This window comes from Planococcus citri, chromosome 4 (assembly GCF_950023065.1).
Source record: "Planococcus citri chromosome 4, ihPlaCitr1.1, whole genome shotgun sequence".
Lineage (NCBI taxonomy): Eukaryota > Metazoa > Arthropoda > Insecta > Hemiptera > Pseudococcidae > Planococcus > Planococcus citri.
Window position 1 is genome coordinate 59743437 of NC_088680.1, and position 14746 is coordinate 59758182.

Consider the following 14746-nt stretch of genomic DNA (forward strand, 5'->3'; position numbering starts at 1 on the left):
AGTAGTTAAATAAAACACATCTGCACCAAGCGAGTATTGGACCGCTACAAAAAACAATACAACTTGGGATAAATCCCTGTCGCATATCGATAGATAGAATTACTACCTTAGCTCTCATGTCCATGAGACTACTGCCACTGCAAATAGCTGGAATCAAGTGATCATGCGTACTTCTGGTCTTTGGGGCATTCTGCAGCAACCTTCAACTACATTCTCTATCACACCCTATATAATTTCCCATGTTACCATGCATCTTTACATTATGGGATATAAATAGAATGACATACTTAAGGATGCATTATTAGAATAACCACCTAAGAGATAAAGGCATATTGCACCATATCAAGTTCTAAGCTGAATTTGAAAAAATAAAATTCCAAACTACCTACTTACTAGGCAAAAATTTATTCTAAAAAAAAAAGTTATTAAAAATTACTATACTTAAAATTTTTTATTTGAAATAACCACTAAAAAGTTCTAAAATAAATCATCGTTGAACAATTTATTCTAAGTCACCTTAAAAAATTCACTTGAAATCATCATGAAAATTCATTTGTCATCACTTGAAAAAATTTCATTATACTTAATTCAGCTCTAAGAAATCAATTTGAAATCGCCACGAAAAATTCTCAGCAGAAATTTAAAAAAAAAAACTGAATTACTATAGGTGAAAATTTATTTTAAAAATCATCAAAAAAATGCATTGAAAAGACGTACCTTCTGCAAAAAGATTTATTTCAAAACAATTATTAAAAAATTCAAAACCAACTCATCACCGAATAATTATTCTAAATCACCTTAAAAAATGCACGTGAGACCATGAAAAAATTAATTTGTCATCACTCGGAAAAATTAATTAGATTTCATCACTCAAAAATACCCTCAACTTTGATTTTTAATCAGGGCTAAATTGTCTCAATACCACCAGAAAATTAATACCTGCTCCAAATATCTGAAAAGCAATAAAAATTAGTTTAAAATTTCCAAAATACTAGTGGTTATTTTAGGAAAAAAAATGTTCTTACAGAAGTTAAAATCGAACGATCAATCGTCATGTACCCTTTAAAAGTGATCTTTGGTTTTCTAGCTTCGATTGTATGGAGAAATAACATGATCCCTGGCAGTAAACTTTTCTTCCTGCTGTTGATTTCTTCTGCTAGTAAAACGTTTTTCATTTCATTTACCATCTGAAATGAAGTAGGTAAATTATGAAGCGAGCGTTCCACGAAGGAGACAGAATTATCTAATGTTAAAATTTATTCCACCCACTTGATCAATGAACATATTTGCAGATTCGCAGAATATCATCATGCCTATCATAAAAATAAGGGTGGCAGAGATATACAAAAAGCCAATATGATGGTTATTCAAATAAATGAAAAAAGCTACTGCCAGAAAAATGCTGAGCACGCTGCCGATTACAGTTACAGAAAACAAAATCAGAAATATAATCGAGTGAATGTTAGTGAATTCGTCATTCAAATCGCATAACGTTATCCATAAATATATGAGACGATTCAAGTCTGCGGTGTTACCTTCGTGAAGAGCTTGCTGTTGAGAAAATGACAAAATTAATAGAATTGTCGTTTGTTGAAATTGTTTTCGTGGGTGATTTTTTAAAATAAAAATATAGCTAGGTAATACGTACTGTGACCAAATTGGTTATTTTTTTTGCCACTCCGGTTAAATACATACATATTATTAGCAAACCAATATGTCGTCGCGTAAGCTAGGGCGTGAGTTATGTAGAAAATAGCAAACGGATTGGTGTTGAGTAAAGTCGATAATCGTTTTTGTGGCGAAATCATTATGATACTAATCGTGATCATGGAAATGGTCACAATCAGAAGTAATCCTTGGATTTGATTACGTGTGGAAGATTTGTACGGCACTTTCATTAGGGTTTCTATTTTGATCTAGGAACGTTTTCAAAATCATCGAATGTGCATAGGTAAATACTTGCGGCTGTTTCTTATGTATGTAATTTACTTACTTGAAAAATCACCCAGCTGTTCCAATAATTGACTAATTTCTTATTTTTATTCCACGCGAACAGAGGAAATATTAAAATTAGCATTCTTAATACTGCTTGAAGTATAAAACGCATCAATATTAAAGTTAAAAAAATCATTTAGAAAAAAACCAAGTATCAAATTTTAGAGTAGCAAAAAGAAAGAAAAATAACACATTTTGACTTGATTATAATTGCACGTTAAAAACACATCGACACAACGTTTCGGCACACGGTGCCTTCATCAGGTGTACACTAAGACTAACTAGGTATATCTAATAAGTGAAAAACGTACGACGAAATAGCAAGCAACGAGATAAATTATTGGTATTGTACTAGAGATTTGTACACATCGAAACCAGCAACGTCCGTTTTTTTATTGATGCAGTTTCGATTATTTAAAATGTACAGTACCTCTGTGGTTTTTCTTTTCTGTAGATTAGAACAACCTTTATGAAGAATTTTTACATTTTCGAAATCGAACTTATGATTATACATTACAGAGTGTTCTGATAGTGCAGTAGTAGTCCTACCATTTCTAACATCTAGATTATGCCTATACATTCTGTCTTTAAGGTGTTGCTTTGTTTCTCCAATATACTCAACGTTACAATTCATACATTTTACTTTATAAACTACGTTGCTTTGACTCAAATTAGGAATCCTATTTTTAGTGTTGGAAAAAATACGTTTGAATAGGTTATTGGGATTTTTATATGCGAAAGTAATGGTCGAATCCTCTTCCTGACAAAGTTTTTCAATACGTTTGGAAGTTTTACCAGCATAATTGAGACACTGAAATTTTTTTGGTCCAATATTAGAATTAGAATGATCAGTAGAAGGGTTACTATGGTTATAAAAAAGCTGAATTTGGGATTGTATCATTTTCCAGGGGTAATCATTAGCCAAAGCAACGTCATAGATATGATCGATTTTTTCCTTATGAAAACAAGCATCAGAGAGACCAAGTACCCTATCTATGAGATTTTTCAAAATATTTATTTTTTGCTTTGCTGGTTGGAAAGAATGAAAATTTACTAGCCTACCACTGGCTATTGGTTTTGTATAGTGTTTCGTAAGAAAAGAACCATCACTAGTTATAATTTGCAGATCTAGAAAAGAAATAGTACCATTAACTTCGTTTTCAGTGGTAAATTTTATGCTATCGTGAAGGGAATTGGCAAACTGAAAAAGTTCATCGATTTTTGATTTTTTGACATAAAAAAGGCTATCATCAACATATTTTTTTACAAATTTTATATCATCTTTGAATTTTTCAACTTATTAGATATACCTAGTTAGTCTTAGTGTACACCTGATGAAGGCACCGTGTGCCGAAACGTTGTGTCGATGTGTTTTTAACGTGCAATTATAATCAAGTCAAAATGTGTTATTTTTCTTTCTTTTTGCTACTCTAAAAAAACGCATCAAGGTCGCGTAGCTGAATTCCCGAAGTTCCTTGTATTTGTATGAGAAGTGGTATAAATACATTTCCTCTTTTACATTCACCCAAGTAAATGCAGTTAGTGAAATTATTGTCAGTATTGCGGAAAATAATCGATCGCGTATCCTTTCTATACACATAGAAAGTAAAGTTTGAATTATTTTCAATAAATTCTGTAAGTACATACCTATGTGAAAAATTGATAAATCGAAACGTGTTAAATTTTGGCAATTCTTTGATTTTTCTCTGCTTACACAATTTCTTCCCAAATTTCCCAACGTTTTCTAATTTACCCAATTTTTTCTAAAAAATGGTCAACTTTTCGCCGAAATTTATCGGTCTGAGGGATGAGACACCCTCCTCCCCCCACTGGTATAATGAGATCTGTTTAGGTGAATCCGAACACTCCCCAATGCAATTTAATCGGATCAGATCTAAAATGATTGACCCGACTTGATCGGATCCAGCTTTTTTTTTGCAGGGGGAGGGTCAGTAGGTGAAATAAGGTTCCTGTAAATAAATTTAACAACAAAAACTCTGTAGGTAACTTACTTTCATTTAAATGAATGAACGGGAAAATCGCAAATATTTTCAATAAGTAAATAATGTTCTTGAAACAAATGAAATATTCGTTGTTACTTTGTATCGTAGTTTTCATTTTCTTCGCCTGTGTTCGATTTATTCTGTTTTCAAGGGAAGCGAATCGAATCATTCACGAACGATTCATGATCGAACAAATTGATTGATTTCTATAGGTAAATAATTTGCGAATAAAATAATTCATTTTTGGCGAATCATTTACCTACGAACGAAATGATTAATTGTTGGTGAATCATTAGCAAACGAATTTATTCTCATATCTAGGTGAGGCGAATGATTCGCGAACGAATAAATTCATTTAATTAATTTTTGGCGAATCATTTACGAACAAATTGAATAATTTTTGGTGAATCATTCGCGAACGAATTGATTCATAAATTAATGGTTCTTTTAAAAGTTTAATCAATTCGTTCATGAACGATTCCCTTGAATGAATTGTTCGCTGAGAAATGTGCCTATCAATTTAAACGTAAAAATAAGGATCCCAGGTAAGTTTTCTAGATAAAGTGTGCTGTGATCCCAGACTTTCAAAACGTAAAAAAAGTCACTCCCCGGCCCAACTTTCACTATCGCAACAAATACAGTAGGTACATTAGGTAGGTAATCAAAAACTAAAGCAATTTTAATCTCATTAAAAAAAATTACCTTGCGGTATATCGTCGAATAAATCAGTAGTTATGTATGTAGTAGGCCTAATCATAATAATTTTATTCAATAGAGTAGGTATGGTAGTCTGGGATATGTCAATCGAGGAAGGCTCTAAATTGAGACAGTGCCGGATTGCGATTTTTTTCTTCTGAAATCCAAGAATAAAATGGATTTTTTTTTCTAATTTTTTCCGATTGCGACGTTTTGATCAAGTTTTTTGTTAATTTCTTAATTCTCATGTAGGTAGTTTTTGATAATTTCTCATAAAATTTTGATACAGTCAAATCTAGCATAACTATGATAGAGTGGTATTATAATAATTTTTGCCTAAGGTGGTTAAGATAATTTTCATTCCCTAGAGAGTGAGATTTACCTGCCAGACAGATGATTGAGTCGGAGAGCTTTTTAGAATAAAACCAGATCACTTTATACACATCAAAATTACTAATCGTGGTTTAAACGCAAATAAATAAGGTGCACCGGGGGAAGTTGGAATTTGGGGTAAGTTAGAAAACTTGCTCTAGCGCCTAGAGGTTTATATCTGGTGAAGTGCCACTAAAGGTGACTTGAGGGTACTACTCCTACTTCATCACGGCATAAAAATTTTCGCGATTCAGTTTCATTTTAGATGTCTTTGGTTCAATTGTATTTTGTTGTTGTTTTGAACTTATTTTGAATTTGGTCTAAAATACAGACTTTCTATTTCTAAGTTTTTCGCATATAGCGGACGAACCGTGCGTCGTAGTGAAAATCTGATGAGAGTGATCTCAAAGAGAATTAAATTCTCTACAATTTTGTTTTTGTGCAATTTTTCTAGGACGCTCGGTTTGTGATCTACGCCTCTGCAAAGTTTAGCCCATTCTGACTTCCCCCAATTGGGGTAAGTCAGGACAGTTTATATTTTATTCCACTGAGCGAAAGCTACTGTGTCAATCGCGCTCAAATTTTCACCATAGATTAAGAACCCTTATGGGAACCTACATATTAAATTTGATCCATATTGGTTCATTAGAAGGGGAGTAACAGCTGGTCAAAGTTGAAATTGCGAAAAATCATTCTGACTTGCCCCGGTGCACCTTAGATATCTCCAGAAATGTCAATATTATTTATTCGTTGTAGAAAATACAATTAAGAGAAATCCATATGTTACCGTTAATGTATTAACTCCAGGTAATGTATGAAATAACTAGCTAATTCATACATTACCTGAGAAAGTGTGTAATCAAATTTTTTCTACGCTTTACCTAGTTATTTTATACATTCACGAGGTGTGTTTCGTTAAAGTATGTAATTCAATGAATGAACTGTGATATAGTAAGAAATGAAGGTAAAAATACGCGACTTACACAACCAAGGGCAAGGTGGGAGGGTGTGAGGAGGGGAAGGGGTGGTCTCGATATGCACCATGCATATTAGAACACTTCCATGATTATAAAATACATGATATAGGATGTTACAGTGAGGGTTACGTGCTTTTCATGGTATTTTAGCTGAAGAATCAATTTTTAGAGTCCCCTTCCTCTTTCATTGGTCGGAGGGAAAAGGTGATGAATGAAAGTTGTAGGGAATTTGACATAGAACAAAAAAGTACTGAGCTATTTTTGACGTAAAATCAACCTCTGAGGATAAAACTGCAATAAAACCCATGGGGGGGAAGTTCTGCCCACCATAAAAAAATTAGCAAGAGGGGTACAGGGTGGTAACTCTCAGGATCTATTCAGGGTACCACCCTCGATAATTTCCCGCAAAAAAATCTTGGCTATGTTGAAATTTTTTTGTGATTTTCCACCTAATTCGCGTATATTTTACATATACTTATGTAATAACAGTTCATTTCATGATTTAACTAATCACACCTCGCTATTTCATAGAATAACTAGATATTTCATACATTACCTAGGTTAACTGTGAACAATTTCCACGAATTTACTACTTTTTTGTTAATGTATGAATTAACTAGTTATTTCATACATTACCTGGACTATATACATTAACGGTAACACATATAAAATACTTTCAGATATTATTTTATAGTTAAGTGGGAGACACCTCCCACTAGACGACTCGCGTTAGTGAATCAAGCATTAATTAAAATGATATTTAAAGGTTTATATAGATTTTATACCTATCATTCGCATGAGCTAGGTGTGCACATGTTGCAGATTGGTATTCATCAATCAACTATGATGAAATTTGCAGTTAAATAGCTTTGAGTCTTTCGACTCAAGGTATGTGCCATTTCATCACTTACCCACACTGTTCTTATCTTCTGCCTCTCCTATGCTCTACCAATACTAAGAGCGGCGACAGACTTGGGTTATATTATTTCATATGTATAAACCGATGGCCGGCAGGATCGGAGTATAACATGATTGCACCTTAATTGATTAAATTTGTCAAAAAGGATATTTTATCACAAATTATCCACAGAATTGTGGGCAAAAACTAGGAACGAGGGGAAGAGATAAGAACTCTTCTGCCTATTTTTTTTGAGAAAATACACTTCTTGGTGACATTAGTACCGACAAGCTCGAGATACCAGTGCTGAGTAAAGTTAAGATCTTGCAGCGAGCACCACAATGGAGACGGTTTCAGGTGAGTTCATGTCATTTTGGAGCCTCCAGTGACTTTTTGAAAATTACTGGAGCCCAAAAATGGTGTTTCTTGCATTTGTTTGAAATGGAGGCAAAATTTTTTCAATATGTTTCATTTACAAAATTATATCCAGAAAAATGGCATTTATCGTAAATTCATTTACAAATTGGGTGAGGGGTGAGGGGAGATTTTTTCACATGTCCGTCTATATATTGGTAAAATATTTCAAAAATGCAAAAATATTCATTTGTTAGGTTCCTACGTGTGTTTAAAACAGCGGCGACGTTTTTTTTTCAATATGTTTCGCTCTTAAAATTGTAGCACCAAAAATGGAATTTCTCGTCAATTCGTTGACAAATTGGGGGGGGGGGGATTTTTTTACATGTTCGTCTACACATTGGTAAAATATCTCAAAGGTTCAAAAATTTTCATTTTTGGAATAGGTGTCATCGTCGTCGTCGTAGTCGCGCTCCTTTACAGGAGATAGCGTATATGTCCATCTATATTAGCCGGTATCTAGCGTATCTGATCGTTTCTTTCAGGGTCTTACAGGGAGAGTTGGCTGGTGAGTTTGTTGTTAACAGCTCCGATCGTTTCCTCCCTCTCGTCGATCTTCCTTGGATTTTCCCCTGTACCGCTAGCATGAAAATACCGTTTTCTCCTATGTAAAACTTGTAAATTTTTTTTCTCGAAAATGAACAAAAATGCCAGTCCAATTTTTTGATCTGTTATTCTACATAAAAAGGACTAAAACTGAAAATTTTTTCAGAATTTTTACTCGCCATGGTCATGGTTATATTTAAGTTATAAGTTTTTAAATCGATCTTTTTTAGGTTTTTGAAAGCGGCAACACTGATTTTGACATCATATGTTGATTGCCCTCTCCAAGTAACTACTACAATTTGAAAAAAAGTTCAAAATTCTATACCATGTACAACCGGAGTAATTTGCAACTGAAATTTTCCATTTTCAGCTATTTTGAAAAACTTTGAAGCCCCACAACTCCGCCAAAAAAATCAAAAAAATGTCCAGTTTGCGTCATTTGTCATCGTTTGATGACCTCTACACAAGATCTGATTTTGACCCCCTCGCAGGGGATTCCTTATACTTATTTCTCGGACTATTCCCCCAGAATCCGGACTGGGTGAATAGCTAACCAGATGAAAGTGATGTTTTCAAGCTAGAGCCTATATGATCGAGCCTAGTATTAGTATTAGGGGTCTCACAGGTGAGTAGGTTAACGTGTACAGTGTTTGGGATTTTACCCCGATCTTTGTTTAATTATGATTAACCATTGTTTTATGTTAATCAGAAATCTACCTATGGACATTGGGATTTAGTGTGAACCATGGACATACGTAGGCCGACGAAAGGCATCATTTCATCAGACGTCCTTATTATTTTAAGCATCATAATTGCACTTATTTGTAGACGAACGTAATAGTTCGTAACTTTGAATTATGCGACCTATTTAGCTTAGATGTAGGAGATATTGCCTAAGCTGAATGATTATTTTTAGTTACACGTATCCTTAATTATTATTAGCCGAATTGCTTGTATGTAAATTACATCGATTACAAAGGATAAGCATATTCACACGAGTGTTTTTATTAATTTATTTATACTCTTTTGATCTAAATGAATATTGGTGGTAGGAAGGGTGAACTCTCCGACGATTTTGAGCAAGAATGGCATCAGGGAAAATCTCCTTCTCTGAGGAGTAGGTATTTTTCATCTTAGTTCCTAATGATGTAATTACTATACTCTTCACCTTCGTACGTTTATTCCTATCCCCACTATTACACATCAATAATTCTAAATTTAAGAATTCGATTTTTCCAATTTTGAAAAATTTTTCTTGTCAAATAATAATTTGAATTTGATTTTTTTTTTAATCTCACAGGGAATCTCATTATGCACATTGTAATTGGACAAGTTAAATGAATCTTGCAAAAATTAATTTTTATTAATTTGAAAAAAAATTTAATAAGACGTTATTTTACAAATCCTCATTAAAGTGTCAAAAATATTTTTAATAAAAATTATTCAAATCTTAGATGTGTAGGCCTACACAATGTGGTATTGTCCAGAATACTGTACCTAATTTTTTTCACTCGTGTGGTTTTACTTCACGCTCATACATTACTGCTTGAATCAACTGATTTGGACCGAACTGCTTCAGTACCACTAGAAAATTGATAGCTGTTCCCAAAACCTAGATAAAAATCAATATCTAAACAAAAATATTTAAATAACAAAAAAAAAATAGGTATCTATATTACCGAAGAAACACTTGAACGATCAACTGTCATACATCCATAGAAAGTAACTTCAGGACTCTTAGTTTCTATCGTTTGGAGGAATAAGGAGATCTGAAAATAGTTTATGTGGAAAAAATGCCTACTGATATTATTGCACGATACCTTACATAATTGAGTTGAGTATGCTTGGACAACTTACCACTTGTATTAATTTCTTATCTTTGTTGGTCACATTTTCATCGAGTAATTGTATCCTCAGTTCGTGTATCTTCTGGGGAAAAAAATTTAACAAGTGGGTAAATGTTTCAGAGTGTGTTATTTTTTGAAAAGTCTGCAAGTCTGCTTGCATTGTTTGTACACAAAGACTTACTCAATACTCACATATTTGGTCACTGAATTTGCTGATTCGCAAAATACCATAACAGTTAGCATGCAAATGATGGTTGAAATAAAGTACGTTAAACCAATGCTTTTATCTGCCCCATGCACCAGCAAAGATACAGTACAGAAAACACCAATAATTCCGATTATTATAGTTGAACAAAACAAAAACAGGAATAAAATCGAATGGCTGTTGATGAATTGTTCATTTAAGTCACAGAGCATCACCCATAAATCAATTAGACGACGTAGATCCGCGTAATTGTCTTTACTTATGCTTCTCTGAAAAAATTGAAATAGTTAGAATTTTAGGCAAGGTTTTTTTTTGCTATCGCATTCACCTACACAATTGAAGGTCAATTTTTTCTCAGCGATAACTACCCAATTGAAAAAAAAAATGATGCAGAACACTTACTTGAACTAATTTTATCAATTGTTTGGTTGAAGAAATCATATACGTGTTATTGACCACCCAGTATGTCACTATGTTAGCTGTCCCATTCATCATGTATAGAACTGGAAATGTACTTGCGACCGGCCTATGATGATCTGAACGCCATTGGCGGGTTTGAATTAATACACCAAGTCCACTCATAGAAATAATTCCAATGGAGAATATACCTCGGATTTTATTTTTCGCCAAGCACTTGAATGGACTTTTCATCAATTTTTCCATTTCTACCTGCGAAAAAATATCTAATAAAATGGCACTGTAAGCTCTTACCTGACATCATTATACTTTCATTCTATTTATGAATTTTTATCTTTTACTTGAAACCGTTTCCAATCATTTCGATAATTCCTCAATTGTGTGTTTTTATTCCACATTAAAGCGGGACCAACAAAAAGTAATATTCTGATAAGTGCTCCTGGTATAAAAACCATTATTTCGACTACATTGAAATGTTGTTGCAGTAGGACGAGAAATGAACCATATAAATGTGTTTGTTCTGTAAAATTGATCCACGCGAATACAGATATGGAGAAAATTGTGAAAATCGTAGACAACAGATGACTAATGTCGATTACTGTAAAAATAAACTCGGAAATAAATTTTTTTAATTTTTGATACGGTCCCACAAGTGTATTTAGAAATAAAGAATTTACCTTCGTGTAATGGAAAAAATGGAAAAACCGCGAACATTTTCATCGCAGCAATTATGTATTTGAAACAAATCGTGTACTCGTTATTTTTCTCGGAATCCATTTTGCTTTGGCTCATCGTGGGTTTAGTTGTGTTATTTGAATAGAGCCTCTATTGAAAATTTTTTATCAAGTGTGAATTTAAGTTGTCCGAACACATGAACATCAATTATGAATGTGTTTCGTGTAGGGCATCCTATAATTTGAATAACGAATGGTTTTTAAATTACTCGTATAGTTTACTTTCAGTATAAGCTTGCGATTCTTTATTCAATAATAATTGATTTATTTTAAATTGACCAATTTGTTATCTTACGAGAGCCTACAGCTGTTTGCCTATTTATCAAATTAATAATTGGTAGGTACTTGTAGTTGTAATTAAACGCGAAATAAATACGTTGAATTGTGATGAATTACGTTCGAAAAAGAACACTATTACCTATTAGAACTTTACAAGTTTACATAAATTTTACAGTGTAAAAGCTCCGGGAGTCGAACTGGGAATAACGTGGGACGGTCTACGGTTAGAGGACATCATCGAAAAATAAAAGAAACGTTCGAAATGCGACATAACAATTACCAATTAAAACTACTTATGCAATACCGTTCAAAACGATTCATTTATGTAATTATTTGATCGTAACGCTCAAAAAGAGTCAAATCTATGTTGTTATGTGATGTTTGTCTATTCATCAGATAGGTAGGTATACACCTAGGGGTGATTTCGATTCGAATCATGATTCAAATAACAAAATAAAAAAACGCCAGTAATCCTACGTGCCAGTTTTGAAAATTTTATTCTTTTCATGTTTTCCCCCTGGAATTTATAAATTTCACTTTAGAACTGGCACTTTTGGAATTTCAGAGTAATCGTTTGAATCGACCGAGAAGGTGCACAATGAGCACTAACCAAAGTTATTAGGTAATGCTCAAGTTGATTTTCGGCCTCTTTCAAACAGCTTGTTGAAATGTTTAGAGAAAATTGAAAACTCCTTACAGGCTTCAGAATGGACTAAAAGAGGTGGTTTTTGAAGGATGTTAGAGAGTTTTTGATATATGTACCTAAATGACCAAAAATGATGAAAAATGTGGACATTTTTACATCGTTTTTCTTTTGTGTACTTATTTTTTTTGCAAACTGTAAGCTTCTTAGTTCACATACTTATCAAGATGCATGACCATTGAGCATATCATTGAAATGTAGGTACCTATATGTACCTGCGTGCAGTGAATGCACTACGAGATTTTTTACCGCATCTCACATATCAATCTAATAGGATGAAATTGCAATTTCAGTTTGAAATTTTCAACTTTGGCAGTTTTCAACTGAGTATTTTGAAACATGCATAAATTAGAGACTACCAAGGGTTCTTTATGGAAATTTATTAAAAACTTTTCAAGACTATCTTCTGAGCAAAACGCACTTTTTCAGCTTTTGAACGCCAGTTTTGAGGCACTTTTGGTCACATCTTTCAAAAGTGATCATATATCGCACCCAGATGTACGACATATTATTTTTTAGAATTTTTTATGTGGGTGAAAGATATACAAAAATGCGAAAAAATGCATTTTTTGCACGTATGAAATATGACTTTTCAATGTTCTGGTGAATCCTGGTGAATCTTGGTGAATCAGTCACCAAGATTCGCCAGAAGTCACCAGGTGTACAAAATTGCTCAAATATGGTCACTGCTTGGTGGATCTGTCACCATAAAGTGACCAGGGTATGAAATATGACTTTTTAATGTTCTGGGGAATAGTCACCAAGATTCACCAAAAGTCACCAGGTGTTGTATTGCTTAAATATGGGCATTTCTTGGTGAATTTTGCAGCAAAAAGTCACTGGGGTGTGAAATATGACTTTTCAATGTTGTGGTGAATCCTGGTGACTCCTGGTGAATTGGCAACCAAGATTCACCAGAAGTCATCAGATGTCCAAAATCACTCAAATATGGGCACTGTTTGGCGGATCCGTCACCAAAAAGTCATCCGGGTGCGAAATATGACTCTTCAATGTTCTGGTGAATCCTGGTGACTCCTGGTGAATTAGTCATCAAGATTCACCAGAAGTCACTAGGTGTACAAAATCACTCAAATATGGGCACTGCTTGGTGGATCTGTCAGCAAAATGTCACCAGGGTATGAAATATGACTTTTCAATGTTCTGGTGAATCCTGGTGACTCCTGATGAATTAGTCATTAAGACTTGCCAGGAGTCACCAGGTGTACAAAATTGCTCAAATATGGTCACTGCTTGGTGGATTTTTCACCAAGAAGTCACCAGGGTATGAAGTATGACTTTTCAATGTTCTGGTGAATCCTGGTGACTTCTGGCGAATCGGTAACCAAGATTCACCAGAAGTCATCAGGTGCCCAAAATCACTCAAATATTGGCACTGTTTGGCGGATCCGTCTCCAAAACGTCATCCGGGTACGAAATATGACTCTTCAATGTTCTGGTTAATCCTGGTGACTCCTGGTGAATTAGTCATCAACAGTGCTCGGATATTCTTTTTCTAAAAAACCCAAAATATGCGCTTAAATATTCCCTACAAAAATGCCAAAATATGCTCTAAAAAGTAAAAATATTCCCTAACGATATGATCATTGTTTTACAGGAATAATCAATTCCTATACGATTTTACTAATATTGTTGTGTAATACCAAGAATTCACAAACAAAAATGCAAAGAAAAGGTAATTCTAATTCAATTACTAAAGGAATGAAAAACAAATAAAATGAACAAAAAAAATAAGTAGGTACGAGTGAGCTATTGCCAGTTTCACAAATTTTTGGGGGAAAAATCAAAAATATACCCAAATACTAGATAATTTGATGCAAAAATTTGAAATTGAGCAAAATATTCCCTAAAAACTGCTGAAAACGTAGAATATGCTCTAAAAACGCAAAATATTCCCTTAAAAATGCCAAAATATGCTTTTATATGCTTTTATGGTAAAATATGCCAAAATATGCTCTGACAAATTGGGCTGATTTTACTTGAAATTTCATGAATCGTGGAGATAATTGAAAAATTCCCTATCCCCTATGCATACAAAAAATATGCTCCAGCATAAAAATCCTAGCCCTGGTCATCAAGATTTACCAGAAGTCACCAGGTGTACAAAATTGCTCAAATATGGGCACTGCTTGGTGGATCTGTCACCAAAAAGTCACCAGGGTATGAAATATGACTTTTTAACGTTCTGGTGAATAGTCACCATGATTCACCAGAAGTCACCAGGTGTACATACAAAATTTCTCAAATATGGCCACTTCTTGGTGAATCTTTCACCATAAAGTCACCAGGGTAAAAAATATGACTTATCAATGTTCTGGTGAATCCTGGTGACTTCTGGTGAATCATTCCCCAAGATTCACTAGAATTCACCAGGTGTAAAGAATTGCTCAAATACGGGCATTTCTTGGTGAATCTTTCACCAATAAGTCACCGTGGTATATAATATGACTTTTCCATTGTTCGGTTGAATTCTGGTGACTTCTGGTGAATCGGTGACCAAGATTCACCAGAAGTCAGCAGGTGTAAAGAATTGCTCAAATACGGGCATTTCTTGGCGAATCTTTCACCAAAAAGTCACTGTGGTATAAAATATGACTTTTTAATGTTCTGGTGAATCCTGGTGAATCAGTCACCAAGATTTG

The 14746-nt window shown here is 33.9% G+C and overlaps 2 protein-coding genes across 2 annotated transcripts; both read right to left on the minus strand.

Moving 5' to 3' along the window:
• Positions 1-718: 718 nt before the first annotated feature.
• On the minus strand, positions 719-2293 carry LOC135845084 (uncharacterized). The gene is made up of 5 exons (XM_065363549.1): positions 1994-2293; positions 1649-1916; positions 1270-1551; positions 1026-1187; positions 719-952 (listed from the first exon to the last, which is right to left on the minus strand). The coding sequence occupies exons 2-5, from the start codon at positions 1691-1693 to the stop codon at positions 896-898; spliced, it is 546 nt and encodes a 181-aa protein (XP_065219621.1). The 5' UTR covers positions 1694-1916; positions 1994-2293; the 3' UTR covers positions 719-895.
• A 6965-nt stretch (positions 2294-9258) lies between these two features.
• Positions 9259-10969, minus strand: LOC135843765 (uncharacterized). Its single transcript, XM_065361775.1, has 6 exons — positions 10712-10969; positions 10356-10622; positions 9941-10222; positions 9759-9830; positions 9581-9670; positions 9259-9513 (listed from the first exon to the last, which is right to left on the minus strand). The coding sequence occupies exons 1-6, from the start codon at positions 10823-10825 to the stop codon at positions 9409-9411; spliced, it is 930 nt and encodes a 309-aa protein (XP_065217847.1). The 5' UTR covers positions 10826-10969; the 3' UTR covers positions 9259-9408.
• Positions 10970-14746: the final 3777 nt, after the last annotated feature.